The sequence below is a fragment of the Tupaia chinensis genome, unplaced genomic scaffold (assembly GCF_000334495.1).
Source record: "Tupaia chinensis unplaced genomic scaffold, TupChi_1.0 Scaffold000054_1, whole genome shotgun sequence".
NCBI classification, from domain to species: domain Eukaryota; kingdom Metazoa; phylum Chordata; class Mammalia; order Scandentia; family Tupaiidae; genus Tupaia; species Tupaia belangeri.
In genome coordinates, this window is record NW_006159512.1 from 1,892,694 (window position 1) to 1,916,208 (window position 23,515).

At 38.8% G+C, this 23,515-nt stretch overlaps 1 protein-coding gene across 2 annotated transcripts in view; it reads right to left on the reverse strand.

The window, feature by feature from the left end:
* Positions 1 to 472: 472 nt before the first annotated feature.
* The window catches only part of IKBIP (IKBKB interacting protein), a 33,056-nt gene continuing 10,013 nt past the window's right edge, over positions 473 to 23,515 (reverse strand). Inside the window, exons 2-3 of one of the 2 annotated variants that reach the window (XM_006141371.2) lie at positions 22,373 to 22,490; positions 473 to 1,383 (exon numbers count right to left, since the gene is read on the reverse strand). In XM_006141371.2, coding sequence (XP_006141433.1) covers positions 628 to 1,383; positions 22,373 to 22,490 — 874 coding nt within the window. In that variant the 3' untranslated portion in view covers positions 473 to 627. Of the gene's footprint in view, positions 1,384 to 16,531; positions 17,598 to 22,372; positions 22,491 to 23,515 lie in introns of those variants that run through there. The other variant, XM_006141370.3, reaches the window with a different exon arrangement.

Here is a 23,515-nt window from a genome sequence, read left to right on the forward strand (position 1 = left end):
CCTGGCAGCTACTGAGAGCAAGTAGGAATTCTTATTCTGCCGTTCTAGATTTCCCAGTGCTAGACTGGCAGATACTGCTTTCTTTTTTTTCAGGTTTTTGCTACAGGGTGTGTGCACTTGTCAGAAAGACAGAGACAGACAGAGAGATAGAAAGCAAGAAATCACCCCCTGGGGGATGGCCACACCACAATCTCTTCTCCTCCATTCTCCTCTTGGGATCTGGGGCACGCTCGCACACGCTCCTGGTGTGAGTTTAAGCCACCAGGTCTGGGATTCAAACCATGGTTGACTACATGAGAGTCCAGCAACATAGCCATTATGCCAACTGCTGGTCCCATATACTGCTTTTCCTCACATGTAAGAGAGAGTGCATATTAAAGAGAATATATGTCAGGGGGCTAAATAAAGTTATTGTTTTATAAATTTGCAGATATAATCTTTTGCATATTTATTTTGGAAAATCAAGCATTTGACCTGTTGAAAAATTTTATTTTTAGTGTACAAATAGAATCAAATCCAAAATAGTACTTATTCCAAAATATTATTTCTGAGATACCCAGTTTATTCAGAACATTAGAGGTTCCTCTAAAAAAAAAATTACCCCAATCTAATCTAAATAATGCCAAATTAATTCATATCTGAAATGTGTGTCATTTCATCTTTAATATCTTTAATCTTAGCTTGGACTACTGTTAAATTAAATATTTTTTCATTTAAGGAAGCAATTTCTTTCTCTCTTTGTAGTAAGTCAGTTACCAATCGTCCAATACGTAGTGTTAAATCATTTACTAATGGTTCCAAACGGGAAAAATCCTTCTTTAGATTATGTACCTTTGGTTTTAGATCATTTGCGAAAGTCACTGTCTTCAGAACTTTAGCTCTGTCACTTTCTAAGCTTAAAAATCTATCTGTGTGTTTGTCAAAATCATTCTTGAGTTCAATTAGTGTCGTCTTAACAGAGTTAATTCTTTGTGAATTTTCAGATGCTGTCTTTCGGAGCATTGCTGTTCGATCAATACTACTTGAAAGAAGATCACCTATGTTTTTCACTGTAGTTTTTTCCACTTTTTCTATTTTGTTTTCTAGTTCTTGCACAGATTCTGTCAATGCTGTTACATCAGTTACTAAACCTGAAATACGTCGGATATCTGTTTTTACATTTGTAATCTTGAGACCCACATCTTTTGCCATAGAAGTTGTACTTTGGTCTACTTTTGTAACATCTTGAGAAAGAACTGTCAAATTGTTGTTCAAGATATTCTGTTTTTCAGTTATCCTGTTGGACCAAGTTTTTATCTCATAAATTTCTTCCTGCAGATGCTTTAGATGAGTAACTACTTGAAAAGACCTCCACTGTTCCATGATAGCTTGCGATTTCTGACACTGTAAGAAAATATAATACCACAATGATTAAATTCATTAAAAGTTTAACATTTAAATTTCTACTTAAATTTTATGTGTTGGGCTGTCCCTGTAGCACAGAGGGGTAAACCCAGTACATGGAGAACTGGAACCCACAAGGCCCATCATGGTTTGCATCCTGGCCCTGGTGGCTTGAAAAACATAACTGGGTATTTGTGCGTGTGTGCTCCAAATCCTGACGGGATAGAGAAATAGAGGAAAAGGGATTGTAGCGTGACCACGTTCCACTGGGGGTTCTTTCACACTTTCTCTGGCAAGCACATGAGTCCTCTGGCAATTAAAACAAAATAATAAAGTTTATTTATTTATTCTGAGACAAAGAGAGGGAGAGAGACAGGCACTCCGAACAGAGTCCTCACACTGCAATCCACCTCCCAGCCTCACAAGCCTAGATTGTAAGTAAGCAAATGCCTTGGTGTGAAGAGGGAGGTCTCAGGATGCAAACCTGGGACCTTCTCATGTAGGACCAGTTGTGTTATTACTGTGCCATCATCTGGCCCCTATGTGTTGTTATTATGTATTTTTTTTAAAGGTTTTTGCCATGAGCCCTCTGGAGAGTTAGAGAGAGACAGTGAGAAGAAAAGTGAGAAATCAACTCCTGGGGGATGGGCACACTGCAATCCCTTCTGTATTCTCCTCCTGGAATTCTGGGCATGCACACACCTTTGGCCTGAGTTTCAAGTTGCAGGGTCAAGGACTCAAACCACAGTCAGCCATGTGGAAGTCTAGCACCTTAACCACTATGCTACCTGCTGGCCCACATGTATTATTGTTAACTACAATTTTAGGGTTCTTCCGAAAGGCTCATGGTAAAAGATGGCTTCAAAAGGTAAGACCAGTTAAAACAATTACAGACTATTACTAATGAATGAGAAGGAAAACAATACAGAAATTCTATAAAATGCTACCAGATATATCATTTTCTCCATTATTATTTTTGCACCAACAGTCCTCTGTATAGCTAAAAAAAAAAAAAAAAAAAGTTAAATGAGATGGTTCAGTTGTGAGAAGGAAAGAGGAAGTCTCCTCCAGCTAAGCCTTGATAGACTTGGAGGATGAGACATAGTAATATAAATTATTTTCTTTTATTTAGCTTTATTGATGTATAACTGACAAATAAAAATTATATATATTTATGCAGTGTAATGTTTAAATGTATACATATATACATTAAGATAATTTTGTATACATGTATCAAAATCAGTTTTGATATACACATACATTGTGAGATAATTAAATCAAGATCATTAATATATTCATCACTTCACATACTGGTTTTTTTTTTTCCTTCTGGTGAGAACATTTAAGATGTACTCTTGGTGGGGCCAGCATTTGGCATGTGGTTAAGGCCCTGGACTTACACATGGCCAACTGTGGTTTGAGTCCCAGACCTGGTGGCTTGAAAATCCCACTGGGTATGTGTGCATGCATGCTCAAAATCCTGAGAGGAGAGTGGAAGAGAAGGGACTATGGCGTGGCTATATCCCCTGGTGTGTGTGGGGTGATTTTTCACTTTCTTTCAGTCTTTGTCTCTCTTGTGATTGTACATACCCTATGGCAAAAACATCTTAAGAAAAGATACTCTTGGGCTGCCCTGTAGTGCAGAAGTTAAAGCACTGTGCATGGGAAGCCAGTTCACCCATGGCCCACTGCAGTTCAGATCTCTGTCCTGGTGGCTAAAAAAATGTAGCGAGTGTATGTGCATGTATGCTCAGGATCATGACAGGATGGAGAAGTAAAGGTAAAAGGACTGTGGTATGACCAGGCCCCATTTGAGGATGCTTTTCCTTTTTGGTGCATGATATACCTTCTGGCAAGAAAAATTTTAAAAAGCCGTATTCTCTTAGCAATTTTCAAATATACAATTTTTTATTATTAGCTACAGTTAAAATATGCTATATAATAGAGTCTAATTAAAACTCCATATCTGGGGGCCAGCAGGTGGTGTGGTGGTTAAGGGCACTGGACTCTCCCACATGGCTGATCACAGTCTGAGTCCCCGATCTAATGGCTTACTTTCTCACTTTCTCTCTCTCTCTCACACTCTGTCCTTCTCTGGTCAAATAAGCAAACAAATAAAGGTAAATAAAATAATTCTTAAAAACAACAACCTCAACAAAAAACTGTATCTGACACATCCTCTCATTATCCTCACTTGCCTGCCCCCCTGCAACCAGTATGCTACTCTCTGCTTCTATGCATTCAGCTTTAAAAAAAAAAAAAAATCATGCTTTGTGTTTTTTTAAGATATATTTATTCAATATTATTATTATTTAAATTTGACCAGAAAGAGACAGAGATAGAGAGAAAGGCAAAGTGAGAAAGCAAGGCACCAGGCACGGAACTTGAACCACAGTCAGTTATGTCGGAGTCCAGCGCACTAACCATCATGCCACCTGCTGGCCCTTGTGTTCAACTTTTTTTCTGAGAGAGAGATTTTTGCTATAGGTCATGTGTGCTCACAGAGAAACAGAGACAGAAAGTGATAAATCAGCCCCCAGAGGGGATGGCCACACCACAATCCCTTTTCCTCCATTCTTCTCTCGGGATCTTGGGCACGCAAGCACATGTGCCTGGCATTGAGTTTAACCCGCCAGGTCTGGGACTTGAACTGCGGTCAGCTACATGGGAGTCCAGCAATGTAACTGTTATACTATTTGCTGGTACTAAACTTTAAAAAAAATGAACCCCCCTCCCCAGGATGTGTATGTTTGCCAGAGAAGGACAAAGAGAAAAGGACAGAGAGAAAGCATTCTCCATGGGGAATGGTCATGCTGTAATCCCTTCTCTATCTCTCCCTCTTTTCAGGACTGTGGACATGCATGTACATGTGCTCAGCATTTCTCAAGCTATTGGGTTTAGGACTCAAACTAGTGGTCAGCCGCTTTTTCTTTATGTTTTCTAGTGGTTTTATAGTTTCTGGCCTTCTTAGTTCATTTTCAAGTTCTGAATTTGCAAGGTGTGAGCATTTGCCAGAGAGAGACAGACAGAGACAGAGGGAATGAGAGCAACTCCCACCATGGGGGATGGTCATGCTGCAATTCCTTCTCATCCATTTCCCCTTTTTAGGATTTTGGGTACACACTCATAAACCTCCAGAATGTTCTTTCAGCAGCCAGGTCTGGTACTTAAAACGCATAGTCAGCCACGTAGGATCCATCTGCCTTAACCATGATACTGCCTGGCCCCTTGAATTGATTTTTATATACAGTAAGAAAAAGGGTCCAATTTCATTCTTCTGCCTGTGGATATCTAGTTTCCCCAACACTATTTATTAAGAAAACTATCCCTTTCCCACTATATGTTCATGGCACTGTTACTAAAAATTATTCAAACATATACTTGTAGGTTTATTTCTGGACTTTCTGGTCTGTTAAGTCTTTTTTTTTTTTTTTTTTTTAATTTGCCAGGGGGCACATGCACTTGCCAAAGCACCCTATGTGGGGGATGGTCACACTACAATCCCCCCTCCCTTCTTTTGGAATTTTGGGCATGCATACACATGTGCCGGGTGTGTTTTTCTGAAACTGGAACTGCACAGTTAGCCATATGGGATCCAGTTGCCTTAACCATCATGCCACATGCTGCACCTTCATTAATCTGTTTTTATACAATACCAGTATCATACTGTTTTGGTTACTATAGCTTTACAGTATATTTTGAGATGTTAGTGTGATGCCTTCAGTTTTTTCCCTTTTGTTCAAGATTTTGGCTATTTAGAATGTAAAGCAACCTAACTTGTAAAATAGAAGTATGTAGTTATAACAAGTGTTAAAAATGAGGGAATCAATGTCAAAGGCTATATGATGTTTTATTGTCTTAGAACTTTGATGTCTAGTTCTGTGAGGTATCTCTGAGAAGTTGAATAATTCAATTAAACTAATTCTTAACTTCTAATAGGTTGTCAGGCATGCCAAGTGTGAAGATAAGTATGATTTGAGTTGTGGTCTTAACTCAGTTTTGAAGAGAAGACAGATACGTTTAAAAAATTATTTCCAGCCTAGCTCCATGGTTGGGTGGTTAAGGCGGTCAGATCCTACATGGCTGACCATGTGGTTTAAATCCTAGATTCACGGCTTGAGAAACATGCTGGGCACATGTACATGTGTGCCCAAAATCCTTAAAGAAGGGGGAGATGGAGGAGACTGCATTGTGACCAGTTCCCTATGGGTGGTGCTTTCTCCTCTCTCTCTCTCTCTCTGGCAAACACATGTGCCATCCAGAAAAAAAAAAAAATTGCAAGGTTCTAAAATTCTGTGATTCACAATACAGGTCATTTTCAACTTTAATGCGTTTCTATGACATCCTTCTCCACCATACATTATATAGTGCTGTCTTTAAATTGCTGTCTTGGTTTAACTTGGACACATTAACTGATGAACACTTTGACCTCCTAACTGTCTGGTAATATTTCAAGTTGTCATTTCTGTTGTCGGTGGTGATGGTTGTGTATAAGTGTGTGTCTACACAACAGTGTTGGAAAGATTGATTTTTTTTTAAGAGAAAGTTTTGCTACAGGGTGCATGTGCTCGCCAGAGATACAGAGAAAGGCAGAGATAGAAAATGAGAAATCATCCCCCCAAGGGAGATGGCCATGTCACACAATCCCTTCTCCACCATTCATCTCTTGGGATTTTAGGCATGCATGCATGCACGTGTGCCTAGTGAGAGTTTTAAACACTGGGTCTAGGGCTTAAACCGTGGTCGACTATGTGGGTGTCCAGCGATGTAACCATTATGCCATCTGCTGGGCTTCAGACTGAAATTTTTATTGTACTATATTTTGAAATTTTATTGCATTGTGTCACCAGTTAGTAAAAGAAGGAAAAAGAAAAGATTATTCTGATCATAGTGATTATAGGTAAATCTCATAAACAATACAAAATAGAAAATTAGAGTAATGATGGGAATTTCAGGTTATACTATTTAGCTTTAATCAGTAGATTAACTTAAACCTGTGGACTGTGTACTCAACTACGAAGAAAAACAAATTAAAGAACAAATGTAAAACTTGTTTTACAAAGACATATATTTTTATTACTCTGGAAAGGGGATCAATCCCATTTATAATGTGTGAGTCAACTGTCTGTGCACATGTAACTTTCAGTCTGTTTTCTAAGACAACATTACGTTTTCAAGTAGGAGATTGACTGGGGCTGGCAGATGGCATGGTGGTTAAGCCACTGGTCAACCATGGCTGACGGTGGTTCAAGTCCTGGACCTGGTGGCTTGAAATTCATTCTGGGCACTTGGGAGTGTGTGCCCGAAATCCCAGGAGGAGAATGGAGAAGGAATTGTGGTATGGCATCCCCCTGGGGGGTGATTTCTCATTTTCCCTCTCACTGTCTCTTCAGCGAGTGCACATGTCCTATGGCAAAAACCTTTTTTTTTTTTTTTTTAAAGGAGATTGTCTATAGTTTTAAAAATAATAATCAAACCCAGCTTGAATTAACATTTACTGTGCTACTGCATGTGTTAACATGATAAGAAACAGTGTGCTTTCAAGAGTATGTAGTTTAGTGAGATAAACACAATGTCAATAAGCAGATTATTTAAAACTCAGAAAACAAGAAATAAAAATAGGCAGGCTGCAAAACACTTTTATAAAATAAGATAGGCAATTTCATCTCAAGATAGGCAATTTCATCTCAAGATATCAAGTTTTTTCCTAAAATAACTGAATCTCTTCAACACATTCTACATAAATTCTTTTAAAAATGATAGAACAGTTGTACATTTTTATGGGGTACAATGAGTTTTTCTGGTGTATCAATACAATGCATAAAGATCAAATTAGGATAATTAGCCTACTTATCAACTCAAATATTTATCATTACTTTGTGTTAGGAGCATTTAAAATCCTCTCTTGTAGCTATCTTAAAATATACAATAAATTGTTGTCAACTGTAGTCACCCTGTGTTATGTAGAATTCTAGAATTTATTCCTCCTAATTATAATTTTGTATCTTTTAACCAACATCTCTCTCCCTATTCTCTCGTTTCTCTAGCTTTCTCTTTTTTTTTTTTTTAAGGCTTTTGCTATAGAGCTCACGCACTTGCCAGAGAGAGAGAGAAAGAGACAGACAGTGGGAGGGAAAGTGAGAAACACCCCTCCCCCCAGGGGCAGTGGCCACTTGGCAATCTTTTCTCCTTCATTTTCCTCCTGGGATTTTGGTCAAGCATGCACATGTATCCAGTGTGAATTTTGAGGCTTGAACCATGGACAGTTATGTGGGAGTTCAGTGCCTTAACCACGATGCCACCTGCTGACCTTAGGAGGACATCTTTGTAAAGTGTTTTTCTTTTTTAGAGAGAGATTTTTGCTATAGGATGCGTACACTTGCCAGAGAGACAGAAAGCAAGAAATCACCCTCCAGAGGGGATGGTTATGCTGCAATCTCTTCTCCATTCTCTTCTCAGGATTTTGGGCATGCACATACATGCACAAGACGTGAGCTTTAAGCCACTGGGTCTGGGACTCAAACCACCATAGACTATGTGGGAGTCTAGTAACATAATCATTACCCCACCTGTTGGTCTCGTAAAGTGTTTTTCTTAAACTGTATTTGTAACTGGCTAACATAATTTAGATGATAATGAATTTAGTAATATATAATGCAAATTAAATTTTAAAATGCTCAGAATATTTTGATGGCAGCTTTAAATAGGAACAACTTTGCAGTTGCAAAAGAATTACAATGACAGGGTCAGCCACTGGTGTTGTGGTTAAGGTGTTGTGGTGGTTAAGGTGGCTGGTTTGATGTAATAAATAGGCTAATTACTCTAATGGCTACATTGTTAGAGTCCTGGATCTCCTGGTAGCTTGAAAATCTTTTGGTGCCCAAAATCTCAACAGGAAGGAGAAAAGAAGAGATTGTGGCATGATCATCTGTCATGGTTGAGGCCCGGGGGGGTTTCTCACTCCCACCCTCCTGCACCCTGCCATTTCTCTCTAGTAAGGATAGACATCCTCTGACGATGTGTTGAAGTGTGGCAGTAGAAAAGTTCATTCATAGTAGCAACTCCCCTTCTGTACCCCATCATATATGTTTGATTTTAAAATATGTTTGAGGAATTTTCTCAATACCTTAATGATACTTTAATTATTGGTAGAGTTGCTGGGTGCAAATACACAAGTTTGTAAAAATGTTATTGTGGATATGACATTAAGGAGTAACCACAACAGGAAGGAAATCAAGTGGGGATTGTGGGGATTGCAATACCATATTTTATTTTTAAAGAGAATACTTTGCAATATAGCGTATTTGTTGAAACAATTTCCCAAAGGTAAAAGGAAATAGATGGCCTGCTTTCATTTTTCTTTTCTTTTTTAGAATTTATCTATCTATTTATTTGTTGTGGGGTCCAGGACTTGACCAGCAATTGGTCATGTGGGAGTCCAGCACCTCAACCACCACATCACCTGCTGGTCCCCATTTATTCATTATTTGGTTATCATTTATTAATGTATTTACTCTGGTAAAGCAAATGTAGCTTAACAGCATTATACAATTAAGATTCCTCAGGACCAGGAGTCGGTGTAATGGCTGTCGCCGGATTCCCACATAGTTGACCGCAGTTTGAATCCCAGACCCAGTGACTTAAACTCACGCCAGGTGTGTGTGTGTGTGTGTGCGTGCCCAAGATCCTGAGAGGGGAATGGAGAAGGGATTGCATCATGGCCATCCCCCTGGGTGATGATTTTTCGCTTTCTGTCTCTGTCTTTCTGGTGAGCGCATGCGCCCTATAGCAAAAACCTCTCAAAAAAAAAAAAAAAAAAAAGGCTCCTCAGAAAGAGCTTACCTTATTCTTTTTTAATTTTTTCACACGGTGCATGTGCTCATTAAAGAGAGAAGGAGGAAGCACCCCAATGAAACATGACCATGATGCAGTCTTCCCCATCCTGTTCCCTCAGTCTCTGAGCCATGGGATCAGCTCTAGTTTATTTATTTAGAATTATTTTATTGAATACTTATTTATTTATTTATACATACATATATACTAGAGAGGGACAGAGTGAGAAAGAGAAAGTGTGAGCGAGAAAGCAAGCAGCCTGATCTGAGACGCAAACCATGGTTGGCCATGTGGGAGTCTACTGCCCTTAGCCACTACACCACCTGCTGGCCCCAATGACAGGATCAGATCAGATCATTAAAAATATACTTAGGGAACCAGCAGTTAGCGTAATGGCTATGTCGCTTGACTCCCACGTAGTCAACCGCGGTTCACGTCCCGGACCCGGTGGCTTAAAATTCACGCCGGGCGTGTGTGCGTGCGTGCCCAAGATCCTGAGACGAGAATGGAGGAGAAGGGATTGCGGCATGACCATCCCCCCTGGGGGATGATTTCTCGCTTTCTGTCTCTATGTCTCTCTCTCTGTCTGTCTGGTGAGCGCACGCGCCTTATAGCGAAAACCTCTCAAAAAAAAAAAAAAAAGAAAAATATACTTAATAAATTTCTTTGTTTCACTTGGTAGTTTATAAAAACAATTTATCATAAACTTCTATTTACCTTTACTAAAATATAAACTCAAAACTGTGTTGTAACAATCTAGAAATTATTGTAATTATTTAAAAATTTATATAGGACTTGGGGCTAGCAGCTGGCATAATGGTTAAGGGCACTGGACTCCCACATGGGTGACTGTGGTTTGAGTCCCAGAACTGGTGGCTTGCTTTCTCACTTTCCCTCTCTCTGTTTCTCTCAGGTCAAATGAAAATAAATAAACAAATAAAGTTAAATAAAATAATTGTTTTTTTAAAAAAACTTACATAGGACTTGTTATTTTTCTAACATGAAAGAGACGTTAGACAATCTATCAGTAACTCTAAAGACTCCATCAGTAATTTGAAAATTTTTCAAATTCCTATCATGTTTCCAAGGTTCTAAGCTAGATGCTGTCCTGAAAGGTGTAATACAAGCACAGCAACACAGTTCAAGGAAATATCTTAGGTTCCTGTGTGCTTCCCGAAAACTGCTGAAGGACCTTGGAACTGTACTAAGCAAACTGGAAATTTTATTGATCTTAATGCCAGAAGCTATTTTGGAGATTATTTGGTGTAATTCTCTCATTTTACTATCTAAAAACTAAGCCCTAAAATAAGTGCCCTTAATGGCAAAGTGTAGATTTCAAGACTCCGGACTGAAGATCTTTCTGTACCACTTTCGTACTATTTCCTGCATTTGTTGTTTCCTACTTATTTCCATGGTCCAAACAATTTTAGGGAAGCTACAGTTTTTGAGGGACTTACATACAGTCTAGTATAATGGGGACATGGTGAAGGACACATTTAGCTGAATCACTGCTCTCTGAATTCTCGACAGTTTTGTTGACAATACATTTCTGTTCCTTTTTCTTCCTCTCATTGAAAGCAGCAGGTTCCATTGTAACCTGGGAGGTCCTTGGCCTCTGGAGTTGGACAGACCTAGCAGTGTGATGGCAAGATTCTTAATCTTGCTGAGCCTTGATTCTCTTATTTGTAAAATGGGTCTAATAGACAGCAACGCTGTAGAGAGGATACTAATAATACATGTAAAGTGCCTAGTTGAGGTCAAGATGATTTATGAATCTAAATCTCCTAGAAATGTTTGGCACAGAAGAGGTACCAAAATGTTAGCTTTGTTCCCCTACTGAAAGCAGAACTGAAACAAATAGATGCTGGAAGAATTTTCAAAGCTGTAGTCAAATATGAAAATATGAGGTAAACACACAAAGAAATGAGGTTTGTGTGTGTGTTGATGAATTTACAGCATCATTGTTGTATAATGACATCATATCAAACTTTGATCAAGATTATGGGGCCAGGGGAACCAGCAGTTAGTGTAATGGCTATGTTGCTGGACTCCCACGTAGTCGACTGCGGTTCGCGTCCCGGACCCGGTGGCTTAAAACTCATGCTGGGCGCGTGTGCATACGTGCCCAAGATCCTGAGAGGAGAATGGAGGAGAAGGGATTGCGGTGTGACTATCCCCCCTGGGGGGTGATTTCTCGCTTTCTGTCTCTATGTCTCTCTCTGTCTGGCGAGCGCATGCGCCCTATAGTGAAAATCTCCACCCCTCCAAAAAAAAGATTATGGGGCCAGTAGGTGGTATGGTGGGTAAGGCACTGGAATCTTCCATGGCAGACCATGGTTTGAATCCCAGACCTCGTGGCTTTCATTCTTTCTTTCCCTTTTTCTCTGTCTCTCTCAGGTCAAATTAAAAAATGATAATTAATAAAATAATTTAAAAAAGAATATGGATTCATACAAAGGTCTGTAAATATTAGGACAAAATTTAAAAAAAAATTAGGATTTTGCCTTAGGATGCTTCAGCTCACAGGAGACGGATACAGAGAAGGAAAGTAAAGAAATCATTCCCTATGAGGGATAGTCACATAGCAACCCCTTCTCCATTCTCTTGAGATTTTTGGGCATGCATGCACAAGCGTCCAGTGTGATTCTCAACCCTATGGCTAAACCATGGTCAGCCATTTGGGAACCCAGTGACTTAACCACCATACCATGTACTGGGCCCAGGCAAATTATTTTAAGAAGTTTATTTCTTCTTTGAGTGAGAGAGAGAGAGAGAGAGAGAGAGCGCGAGAGCAATCTCAGCAGGGTCTTTTTCCCTTTAATTAACATATAATAGAGGGTCAGCTTGTGGCATGGTGGTTAAGGTGGCTGGTGCTTACATAGCTGACTGCAGTTTGAGTCTCAGACCCAGTGACTTGAAAAACAGACCAGGCATGGGGACCAGCAGTTAGCGTAATGGCTATGTCACTGGACTCCCACGTAGTCGACCGTGGTTTGCGTCCCAAACCCAGTGGCTTAAAACTCACGCCAGGCGCGTGTGCGTGCGTGCCCAAGATCCTGAGAGGAGAATGGAGGAGAGGGGACTGTGGTGTGGCCATCCTCCCGAGGGGTGATTTCTCGCTTTCTGTCTCTCTGTCTGGCGAGCGCACACGCCCTATAGCAAAAACCTCTGAAAAAAAAAAAAACAAACAAAAAAAACCAAACAGACCAGGCATGTATGCATGCATGCATGCCCCAAATCCAGAGAGAATGGAGAAGGGACTGTGTGTGGCCATCCCTCCTGGGATGTGCTTTTTGACTCCTCTTTCCCCTCTCTGACAAGCATAATCATCCTATAGCAAATAAAAATAAATAAATAAAATACATATATAATAAATGTACATAATTGTGGAGGGAGGTGTCAACAGGGTCTTTATTACCATCCACCCCACCCCCCCAGCCCTAGTCAGACCTGGATCAAGGTTGTGTGAGTGCCTGACACACTCAGGGAGGTCTCTGGACACGAACTGGAAACCTTCCCATGTAGGTGAACCTTGCAGAACATCGAGGTTTACCACACCATCATACCACAGTCCAGCCCCCTATTTGGCAAAATTTAAAAAAATGTTACTATATTTTTTAAAATTTTACATAAAAAAGTTTAAAAATAATTAAGTGTTTGCTTTATGAAAATAATTTGTGTTAGGAGCCAGCATTTGGCATGGTGGTCAACAAGCTCTCACATGGTCAACTGTGGTTTGAGTTCTGGACCTGGTTACCTAAAAATCATGCCAAGCTCATGTCCAGGATCCCAAGAAGAGAATGAAGAAGGGACAGTGTGACCATCCCCTCTGGGGGGTGATTTCTTACTTTCCCTCTCTCTGTCTCTGTTTCTTTCTCCAGCGAGTGCATGTACCCTATGGCAAAAACACAAAACAAAACAAAACAAAAACACTTTTTTTTAAAAAAAAGGAATTATTTATTTTATATCTTCATTCATTTATTTTAATTTGATTAGAGAGAGATACAGAAAGGGAGAGAAGGAAAGTGAGAAAGCAAGTCACCAGGTCTGGGACATGACCTGTGGCTGGTCATGTGGGAGTGTCTAGGACCTCAACCACCACGCCACTGCTGACCCCATGGCAAAAAAAAAAAAAAATCTTAAAAAAAAATTTGTGCTAAACTTTTTATTTTTTTTAAAGGACCGAGTGCTTGATACATGAAATTAATTGATATAAAACTGATCTCATCCATTACAAAGATACAAAAACGTGTCTGGGAATACTGGTAACTTTTCTTAAAGAAAAAACTGATGTAATTTAATATTCGATACACGGAAGTTTTTGAAATTTCAAGTATCTGTGTTAAACAAATTAATGGAAGAAACAGAGGTTGATAAGAGCAGGTATCACATTTATCCCTACAGGACGGAATTTGAAACAACAGAATTCCAGCTAGCTTTATAATCTATTTTATTAGCATTACAAAAAAAATGCAGTTTGTTAGTGCACATAAATAAGAACTAGAACATTTAGAAATCAAGAATGTTAAGATTTTAAATCTTAATGTTAAGATTTTAAAAATTAAATGTATACTCCTTATTAGTAGCATTCTTCCATGCTTATTTATTTATTTATTTTTTGGAGAGGTTTTTGGTATAGGGCATGTGCGCTGGACAGAAAGAGAGAGATAGAAAGTGATAAATCACTCCCTAGGGGTATGGCCACATTGCAATCCCTTCTCCTCCATTATCCTCTCAGGATCTTGGGCAAGCATGCACATGCCCTTGTGTGAGTTTAAGCCACCAGGTCCAAGACTCGAACTGCGGTCAACTACATGGGAGTCCAGCGACATAGTCATTATACCAACTGCTGGTCCCCTTCCATGCTTATTTTTATGTCTTATGGCTTTCTACCACAGGCCCTCCTAACTTCAATGAACTTGATTGGGATTTCTCTAAAAACTTGTGGAGTATGTAAAACATGTTATGCATTCTGCATTAAAATATAATGAAATGATCAGACTACAACTGGAACCGACTGCTTTCAAGTTCTTTGTGTTTAATTCCACTGAAATTGCATTATAAAACTGGAACAGTTATGGTCAAAAATAAATATGTAAGAACAGAACTTACACATGCAGTTGACTACATTATGAGGGGCCTTTAAAAAGTTTGTGGGAGGGACCAGCAGTTAGCGTAATGGCTATGTCGCTGGACTCCCATGTAGTTAACTGCGGTTTGCATCCCGGACCCAGTGGCTTAAAACTCAAGCTGGGTGCATGTGCGTGAGTGCCCAAGATCTGGAAAGGAGAACAGAGGAGAAGGGATTGCAGCGTGGCCATCCCCCCTGGGGGGTGATTTCTCGCTTTCTGTCTCTCTCTTTCTGTGTGGGGAGTGCACGTGCCCTATAGCAAAAAACTCTCCAAAAAAAAAAAAAGTTTGTGGGAAAAGGAATTAAAATTAGAGTTTATTTTGGGGTAAAAATTCAGAAGTCCATGCAGTTTTTTTCAAAATATGCATTTTCCATTTTTTTTTAAACATTTATTTATTTATTTATTTATTTATTTGTTGTGATTTTTCAAGTCACTAAGTTTGGATCTTGAACCATGGTCAGCCATCTGGGAATCCAGCACTATAACCACCATGCTACCTGATGGCCTCCATAAACTTTTTTTTTTTTTTTTTGAGAGGTTTTTGCTATAGGGCACGTGCGCTCGCCAGAAAGACAGAGAGACAGAGAGAAATCACCCCCCAAGGGAGGATGGTCACACCTCAATCCCTTCTCCTCCATTCTCCTCTTGGGATCTTGGGCGCACACACACATGTGCCTGGCGTGAGTTTAAGACACTGGGTCCAGGACTTGAACCATGGTCGGCTACATGAGAGTTCAGTGACACAGTCATTATGCTAACTGCTGGCCTTCCATGAACTTTTAAAGCACTTCTCATATATAATTTAAAATAAAATAAATATTTAGAAACAAATTTAGTGGCGCAAGCAGATGGTGTGGTGGTTAAGCACTGGACTCCCACATAGCCAACCATGGTTCAAGTTATGGACCCTGCAGCTTGCCTTCTCTCTCTCTGGTAGCTCATGTGCCTTTGTAGCAAATTAAAAAATAATAATAATGGGGGCCAGAAGATGGCATAGTGGTTGAGGTGCTGGACTCCCGCATGCCAACTATAGTTCAAGTCCTAGACCCGGAGGCTTAAAACTCATGCTGGTATGTGTGTGCATGCCCAAAATCCGTAGAGGAAAACAGAGAATGCATTGTAGCATGGCCATCCCTCTGAGGGTAGGGGGTAATTTCTCACTTTCTCTGTCTCTCTGGTGAGTGCATTTGCCCTATAACAAAAATCTCTTTTAAAAAAAAAAAAGAGCTAAATTAAAAAAATGAACAAACTTAGTAGTTTGAGGAAATCTATAAAAGAATGACATTATCATTCAATTACTATAATTATAATTTATCACTATATACTTTTTCTTTAAAGTGGGCCGCAGGCTTATTGGTATATATTTTTTACAAGCAGAGTAATTTATCTAGAGATCATTTGTCTATCAAATTGGAATCTAACACAGAACCTAAACCAAAATCCAGGTATACAAAGATACTCTGAAAGTTCGCATTTCAAAGGATATGGCTAATTCATAGAAAAGGCCTAAAATAAGAACATAAATACTTGTATTTTTCAATTCTTACAAGTACTTGTAACACAGTTTAATACCTTAACAAAAAGTAAAACATTTCCCAGGCTTCATAGTTTTCAGAAAATGCACATTAATTCTTAGCTAAGCTGCCAGGTTCTCCCTCATGCATGTTATCTTTTACTTTAGACTTCCTAAAAACTTGTCTGGATTCCTGGCCTGTAGTAAATTACAAAGGAAAGTGAAAAACTGGCTGAGGCAGGCACATTACCAACTAATCCAAAAGTAAGATCAGGTGACAGAAAAAGTGTAAGAAACAGATTTAAGTTTGAAAAATAGTAAACTCGAATAATTTAGAAACATAATAAACCTTCTTCACTAGCTCCTACGGACATCAATATATTGGGCCCAATGTAATAGGTAAACATGAGGTGTTAAAAAGCATAAAAATATGTATTTTAAGATATTTCTAGTTAAAATGTTTAGTGTTTAAAAAGATAAACTTGGAGCCAGCAGATATAGTAGTGGTTAAGGTGCTGGACTCCCACATTGTCAACTACGGTTCCAGTCCTGGACCTGGCTGCTTGGAAATCATGCTAGGCACAGGTACGTATGTGCCCCAAATCCCAGAAGAACGGAGGAAAAGGGATTGCAGTATGGCCACCCACCTCTGGGGGTCATTTCTCACTTTCCCTCTCACTGCCTCTCTCCGGTGAGTGCATGTGCCCTATGGCAAAAACATAAGAATAAAATAAAATAAAGATAAATTTGATTACATGGATAATCCACTTGTGAGGACAAGCCATGATAGTTATCTGTAATAATGGAGGATCAAGTGAGGCATACCAAAGTAACTCAAAAATATGAAACTAATTAATTTACATATAACAATGTGGTTCATCAGAATAAATGTAGTAAATTTAAAAATCACTGTCAACTCCTTTATTTTCTAGGTTAAATTCTTCTAAAGTTCCCTTTTCTCTTGTATTTGAATATGCTATAAAATCCTGAACTTTTCCTTTGAGAACATCCAGTTCATTTTGCATCTTTAATATGCTATTATCATACTGAATTCCTTCAAGAGTTTTCTGCATCTCCATTATTTCAGATACAGCTTTCAGCATATCATCTTCCATATTAAACATCTGCATAGTCAAGCCTTCCATTTTCTTTTCTGTTCCTATCAGATCCTGAGAGACTCTGAGAACAGAGCGAATAGCACTTTCAATTGTTGGCAAGTGTGTCTTGCATTCTTCAACTTTGGGTTCGTAGTTGGAAAGTTTATTAGTCAGGTCTTCATCTCTGGCAAAAAGAGCATGCTGCTCCTCTTCTAACTTTTCAACTGCTTTTGTATCAGAGCCAAGCTGTTCCTCCACTCGCAGAAGATCTTCTTCTTCTTGTCTTTTTACTGTTCTGATATTTCTTAGGGTGCTATCTTCCAAATCTTTTAACCGTTCAGTGAGCAGTTTTATTTCTTGCTCAGCTGAGTTAATTTGGACAGTAACTTGAGAATGTATATGTTTTGCTTCTGATTTGAGAATGTCTGTATTAACATTTATTTCTTCTAGGTGTCTCTTCCAGAAATTTGTAATATTCTGGAATTTCTCATTAAGGTTTTGCACCTTTACAGTGACCATCTCTTCACTATTTTGAATGTCATGCATGATACTTTGGAGGCTGGATACTTCCTGCTCAAATTGGGTCATCAAAGACATGGATGATGTAGCTTCCTGCAGGATACTTTCAGTGGACTCAAGCTGCATTTATAACACAAAACAATTCCCAAGGCTACTTAATAATTTTTATATTAGAGAAACACACTTTAATAATCAGGAGCATAACAAGTGCCAAGAACAAATTCTTTTTTTTTTAAAGGCCAAGAACAAATTCTGAAGATATCTAAAATATTTGAGTATATCAGAATCATACTGACAAAAAACATTAATAGCTATTTTAACAAACTTCACAGATTAGTAATATGTTGGGAAAATATACATCTGAATTTATAATCCTAGGTATTTATGCATTTTCATGGAGGCATATTCGAGGAAGAAAACATGTTTTAAAAGCCTAAATAAATTCTTTCACATTTTCCTTTTTTTTTCTAATGAAAAGTAACTTAGATGTCATTATTATGGTTACTCGGCTGCAACTTTGTATGAAATTTGTTTTATTTCCTAATTCCTATAATTCTAGAGTAATTTCTATCTGAAAAAAAAAAAATTTGACCAACCTCTTTCAGGGAAGGTACTAGAATTTGATCTCATAGCTATAAAGGTAAAAATGAATTGAAAAAAAATTTAGTAAGACAAGTCACATCAAATGGTAAAGTATTCTAAGTATTATATCTGCAAATATGGTAAACCTCTGGCATCTCTTAGTAAGTACCTTCAGAAGAGCCAGAAGGGCCGGCAGGTAGCATGGTGGTTAAGGATGCTGGACTCCTACAGCTGACTGTGATTTGAGTCCTGAACCTGGTGGCTTACCCTTTCTTTCTCTCTCTCTCTCTCTCTCTCTCTCTCACACACACACACACACACACACACACACACACACACTCTGACTCTCATTCTGTCCCTCTCTGGTCAAATTCAAATAAATAGGTAAATAAGTAAATAAATAAATAAATAAATGAAAATAAAGTTAAATAAAATAATTCTTAAAAAAAAAAAGAAAAAACAAGAGCCAGGTAAAATATCTCTTTTGAACTAAACTTATACATAGATAACAGCTTAAAAGACTATGAGAAGGTCTAGAAATGATCAATAATTTACCAAAAGTTTGCAGCACTGTGTTGGAGACATAGTACTGAACAAGCCACTGTTTTCCTCAAGCAGTGTGGTTTAACTGGGAAGAAAGATAAATCCATATGTACTACTGAAGCAGGCCAGTTTATGGTTTAGAAGGACTGCAACCTTTTGAAACCAAGAAAGGTCTTTAATGAGAACAGTCTGACCAAAAGCTGTCATAGGAGATCTGTTAGAGGAATGATCGGATGAAAAACCAGGAATGGGTATTTGAAGGAATCAGGATTATTTTTCAGGAAGTGACTGACTTGGATTGATTGTAGTGAAGAATGATTAGCATGTGCTTATATCTTGTACTTATAAACACTCAGAACGTTTAGAGCTTTCGAGATGGTTTGATGGTACTTGCTGACTGACTCCTTATATCAGTAATAGAAATAAACTCCCTTCTTCTCCAGCCTCTGCCTCTCATTTCATTGACTGTAAGAAGCAGCCAAACTTAGTTGGCTGGTAACACTATGTCAAGGGAAGAGCTCTGGACGTACTTATGTGGAGACTCAACCCAGACCTAAGTGGTCTAGGATTCTAGAAGTATTATATAATACCTGATTCAAGTCACTTTTTCCTTTTTAAATCATCCTACAGGTCAGATTAAGCTTTTAAAACTGCTTTGCACATCTTGGTACACTGCTAAAAAGAACTTTTGATGTTTCCTAATACATTCAGCATAAAGCTCCAAATTCCATAACCTCTCTTCATGCTGGTCTACTTTCCTCTTTACTTTGCTAAATTCTGTCCTTATTTCAAGGCTCAGACTGGATCTCTGTCCTTCAGTGCAGAATTTGTCCATAATAATAGCCTTGAGAGCCTGAATTCCTGTAACTCCATATAATATTATATATTTACCATATTTTGGCACCTAGCACACATTATTACAAAAGTTCTGAGTGGGGGCTGGCAGATGGCATGGTGGTTAAGGCGCTGACTTCCCACATGGCTGACTGTAGTTCAAGTATCAGACCTGGCAGCTTGCTTTTTCACTTTCCCTCTCTCTCTCTCTCTTAGGTCAAATAAAAAATAATTGTAGTAACGAATATAGAGAATGCACCTGTTGATGTCTGGGAAGAAGAATGGCCATAAACCTTCTCAGCTCACCCCAATGAAGACCTAAAGCAGTTCTAGGTGATAGGTAGGAACAACGTGTAACAATTTTGGCTTTATAATAAGACCATGCTGAAAAATTAAGTTATTTTCTTTGAAAAACACATATTAGACCTAACAAAGATATACAGTAATTAAATATAAATAGTAAAACAGAAAAAATTTTTTTAATGTACATGGGTAGTTATAATACAAGTTCTCTTAAAAACCCAATTCTGAGAAATACTTGTACATTGGTAACACAGTTTAGTTGTTTTATAAACTGCTTTTTGGAGAGGCAAGTTTATCTTCACCTAAAGTAATTTCCCATGTAGGCTGTTCACCAAGAGCACCACTGTAATCTGGAGACAGTATACCCCAAGTACAAGATCAACTTTTCAGGATAAGTCTCAAGATCTAATCTGCAAATATTTAGTGAACAGTATACTACAGTAACTAGGCATTTATGGACTGCCAACACATTCTAATAGTTTTTCATCTTTTTAAATAAAGAGCTAATACCTTAAATTTATTAGTACTTAAAAATTTCAAAGTTTTTGTTTGTTTGTTTGTTTACTTTTTAAGAGAGAGATTTTTGCTATTGGGTGCGTGTGCTCACCAAAAAGAGAGACGGGAAGTGAGAAATTACCCCCTTGGGGGGGATGGCCATGCCACAATCCTTTCTTCACTATTCTCTGGGATTTGGGGCACACATGTATATGCACCTGGTGTGAATTTTAAGTTTTCAGGTCCAGGACTTGAACTGCAGTTGACCATGTAGGAGTCCAATGACGTAACCGTTATGTCATGTGCTGGTCCCTCAAACTGTTTTAAAATATATTTCATCTGACCCTTACTTATCATTAGTTTATTTTAGTTTTCTTTCTTTCTTTTTCTTTTTTGAAGAGGTTTTTGGTATAGGGCGCATGTGCTCGCCAGAAAGACAGAGAGAGACAGAGAGACAAAAAAGCGAGATATCATCCCCCAGGGGAATGTCCACACTGCAATCCCTTCTCCTCCATTCTCCTCTAGGATCTTGGGCCATTATGTACACACGCCCGGTGTGAGTTTAAGCTGCCAGGTCTGGGACTCGAACCACGGTTGACTACATGGGAGTTCAGCGACAAAGCCATTACGCTAATGGCTGGTCCCAGTTTATTTTAGTTTTCTTCTATAGGGAGCATGTACCTGCCAGAGAGGGAGGGAAGGAAGAAAGCAGGAAAGAGAGAAAAAGAGAGACAGAAGGTAAGAAATCAGTCCCCAGAGATGGTTATGCAACAATCCCTTATCCTTCATTCTCCTCTCAATTTTTGGGCACACATGCAGACAGGTATTGTTGTTTGTTTGTTTGTTTCTTTCTTTCTTTTCTATAGCGTGTGTGCGCTTGCAGGAAAGAGAGATAGAGAGAGAATAAGAAAGCACTCCGAAGGCAGGATGACCACATTGCAATCCCTTCTCTTCCATTCTCCTCCTGGGATTTGGGGCATGCATGCACATGCACCCTGCATATTTTTCAAGCCACTGATCGAAGACTTGTTGTGTATCTGGCCACATGGGATCCAGAGCCTTAACTTCCATACCACCGGCTGGCTCTATTTTTTTTTCTTTTAGTTTGCTATAGGGCATATGCACTTGATGATGAGGGAGAAATCATCTCCCCAGGTGGGCATGGCCACACTACAATCCCTTTTCTTGTATTTTCTTCTCAGGATTTTGAGCATGCACAAAGCTTTTTAACTGCCATCCAAAATTTTCATTTTTAAAAGAAATCTAGGGCCAGCGTAGATTTGGCTGGTGGTGAAGGTGGCTGGATTCCATATGGCCAAATATATGGTTTGAGTCCCAGATCAAGTGGCTAGGTATTTTTATATGTATATGAATATATGCTTAAAAAAGTGGGAAAAATGTATAGAGCTTTTTCCAGTAAGTGCTATTTATCTTCTATTATACCTAAAGATCAACCATATTTTCAATACTGTAGATATGGGACACTTAAGTAGAAAATTAACATGTCAGGGAACAGCAGGAGGCATGGTGGTTAAGGCGCTGGGTGCTCCCACATGGCTGACCACGGTTCGAGTCCTGGACCTGGTGGCTTGCTCTCTCACCTTCTCTTTCTCTCTTTCTGTGTATCTCTCTAGTCACATTAAAAATGAATGAATGAATAAACAAAGTTAAATAAATAATTAAAAAAAGAAAATTAACATGTCAATATGAACATATGAATTATTTTCATCAATATAAATTGTTATGGAAGAAAATCTGTGTCCTTTCAAAGTGTAATCTGAGACTCAACTAGATTGGAGGAACAACTTCAAGAAGTAAAAAGACCAGTGAGAATAAAAGTAATCATAGTCTAGGGGCCGGCAAGTGGCATGGTGGTTGGGGGAGCTGACTCCCACATAGCCGACTGTGGTTTGAGTCCTGGACCTGGAAGCTTTCTTTCTTTCTCTCTCTTTCTCTCTCTTTCTCTGTCCCTGTCCCTCTCTGGTCAAATTAAAATAAATAAATAAAGTTAAATAAAATAATTCTTAAAAAAAATTATCATGATCTGAAAGGCAGGAAGAAAGATCTGGCCTGGGGTAGAGGAATGGTAGTGGGAAAGTAAAATGGAAAATCTCCCCAAATAGGTCAATTAATATTACCTTTTCTGAAATTAAACTGATTTTATTTTGAAGTCCTTGGAATTCATTGGTTTCTGTTTTCAGTAACTGGTACCGGTTTTCCATTTTTGCAAATTTTTCAGACTGCTGAAATACAAACCTGAAAAAGAAAAAAAAATCATTATTGCCTCATTTGTATAGATTTAAATCTAAAATTTAAAAGCATATTATACCCATTTTTGGTAAGTATAACATAAATTCTAGTATGGGGTAGCTTCAGTCTTTACCAGTTTGTTTTAGAAGATTGCCTAGTATAAAGTAGGTAATAGTTTAACTCATATAAAGATGAGTAAAATACTGCTCTTAGTCATAGTTCACAACATAGTTACTGAAATGACAGTGTATCTGTAGCAGATGAATACATAAGAAATATTTAGGAAAAAGACACAGTGAACTATTTAGAACAAAATCTTTGCTCTCTACTACTTTTCTCAAAGTCACCTGTGGGCAATATCTAAGAAAATAAGTGTTTTTGTGCTGAAATATAGGAGAAATAAGAGTTATCTTTTTTTTGCAAAAAGTTTTGCTATAAGGCACGTGCACTCGCCAGAAAGACAGAGAGACACAGAGAGACAGAAAGTAAGAAATCACCCCCCAGGGGGGATGGCCATGCCTCAATCCCTTCTCCTCCATTCTCCTCTTGGGATCTTAGGCATGCACACTTGCCCAGTGTGAGTTTAAGCCACCGGGTCCAGGACTCGAACCATGGTCAACTAAACAGGAGTCCAGTGACATAGCCGTTATGCTAACTGCTGGTCCCATGAGTCATCTTTTTTTTTTTTGGAGAGTTTTTTGTTATAGGGCGCATGCGCTTGCCAGAAAGACAGAGGACAATAGAGAGACGAAAAGTGAGAAATCACCCGAGGAGATGTGGCCACACCACAATCCCTTCTCCTCCATTCTTCCCTCAGGCACACATGCCCAGCGTGAGTTTAAGCCACCCGGTCTGAGGCTCGATCCATGGTTGACCTCATGGGAGTCCAGCGACATAGCCATTGCACCAACTGCTGGTCTCAAAATAAGAGTTATCTTTAAAAAAATATTTAAGAACTAAGAGGGGGACTAGCAGATGGCGTAATGGCTATGTTGCTGGACTCCCATGTAGTCGACCGTGGTTCAAGTCTC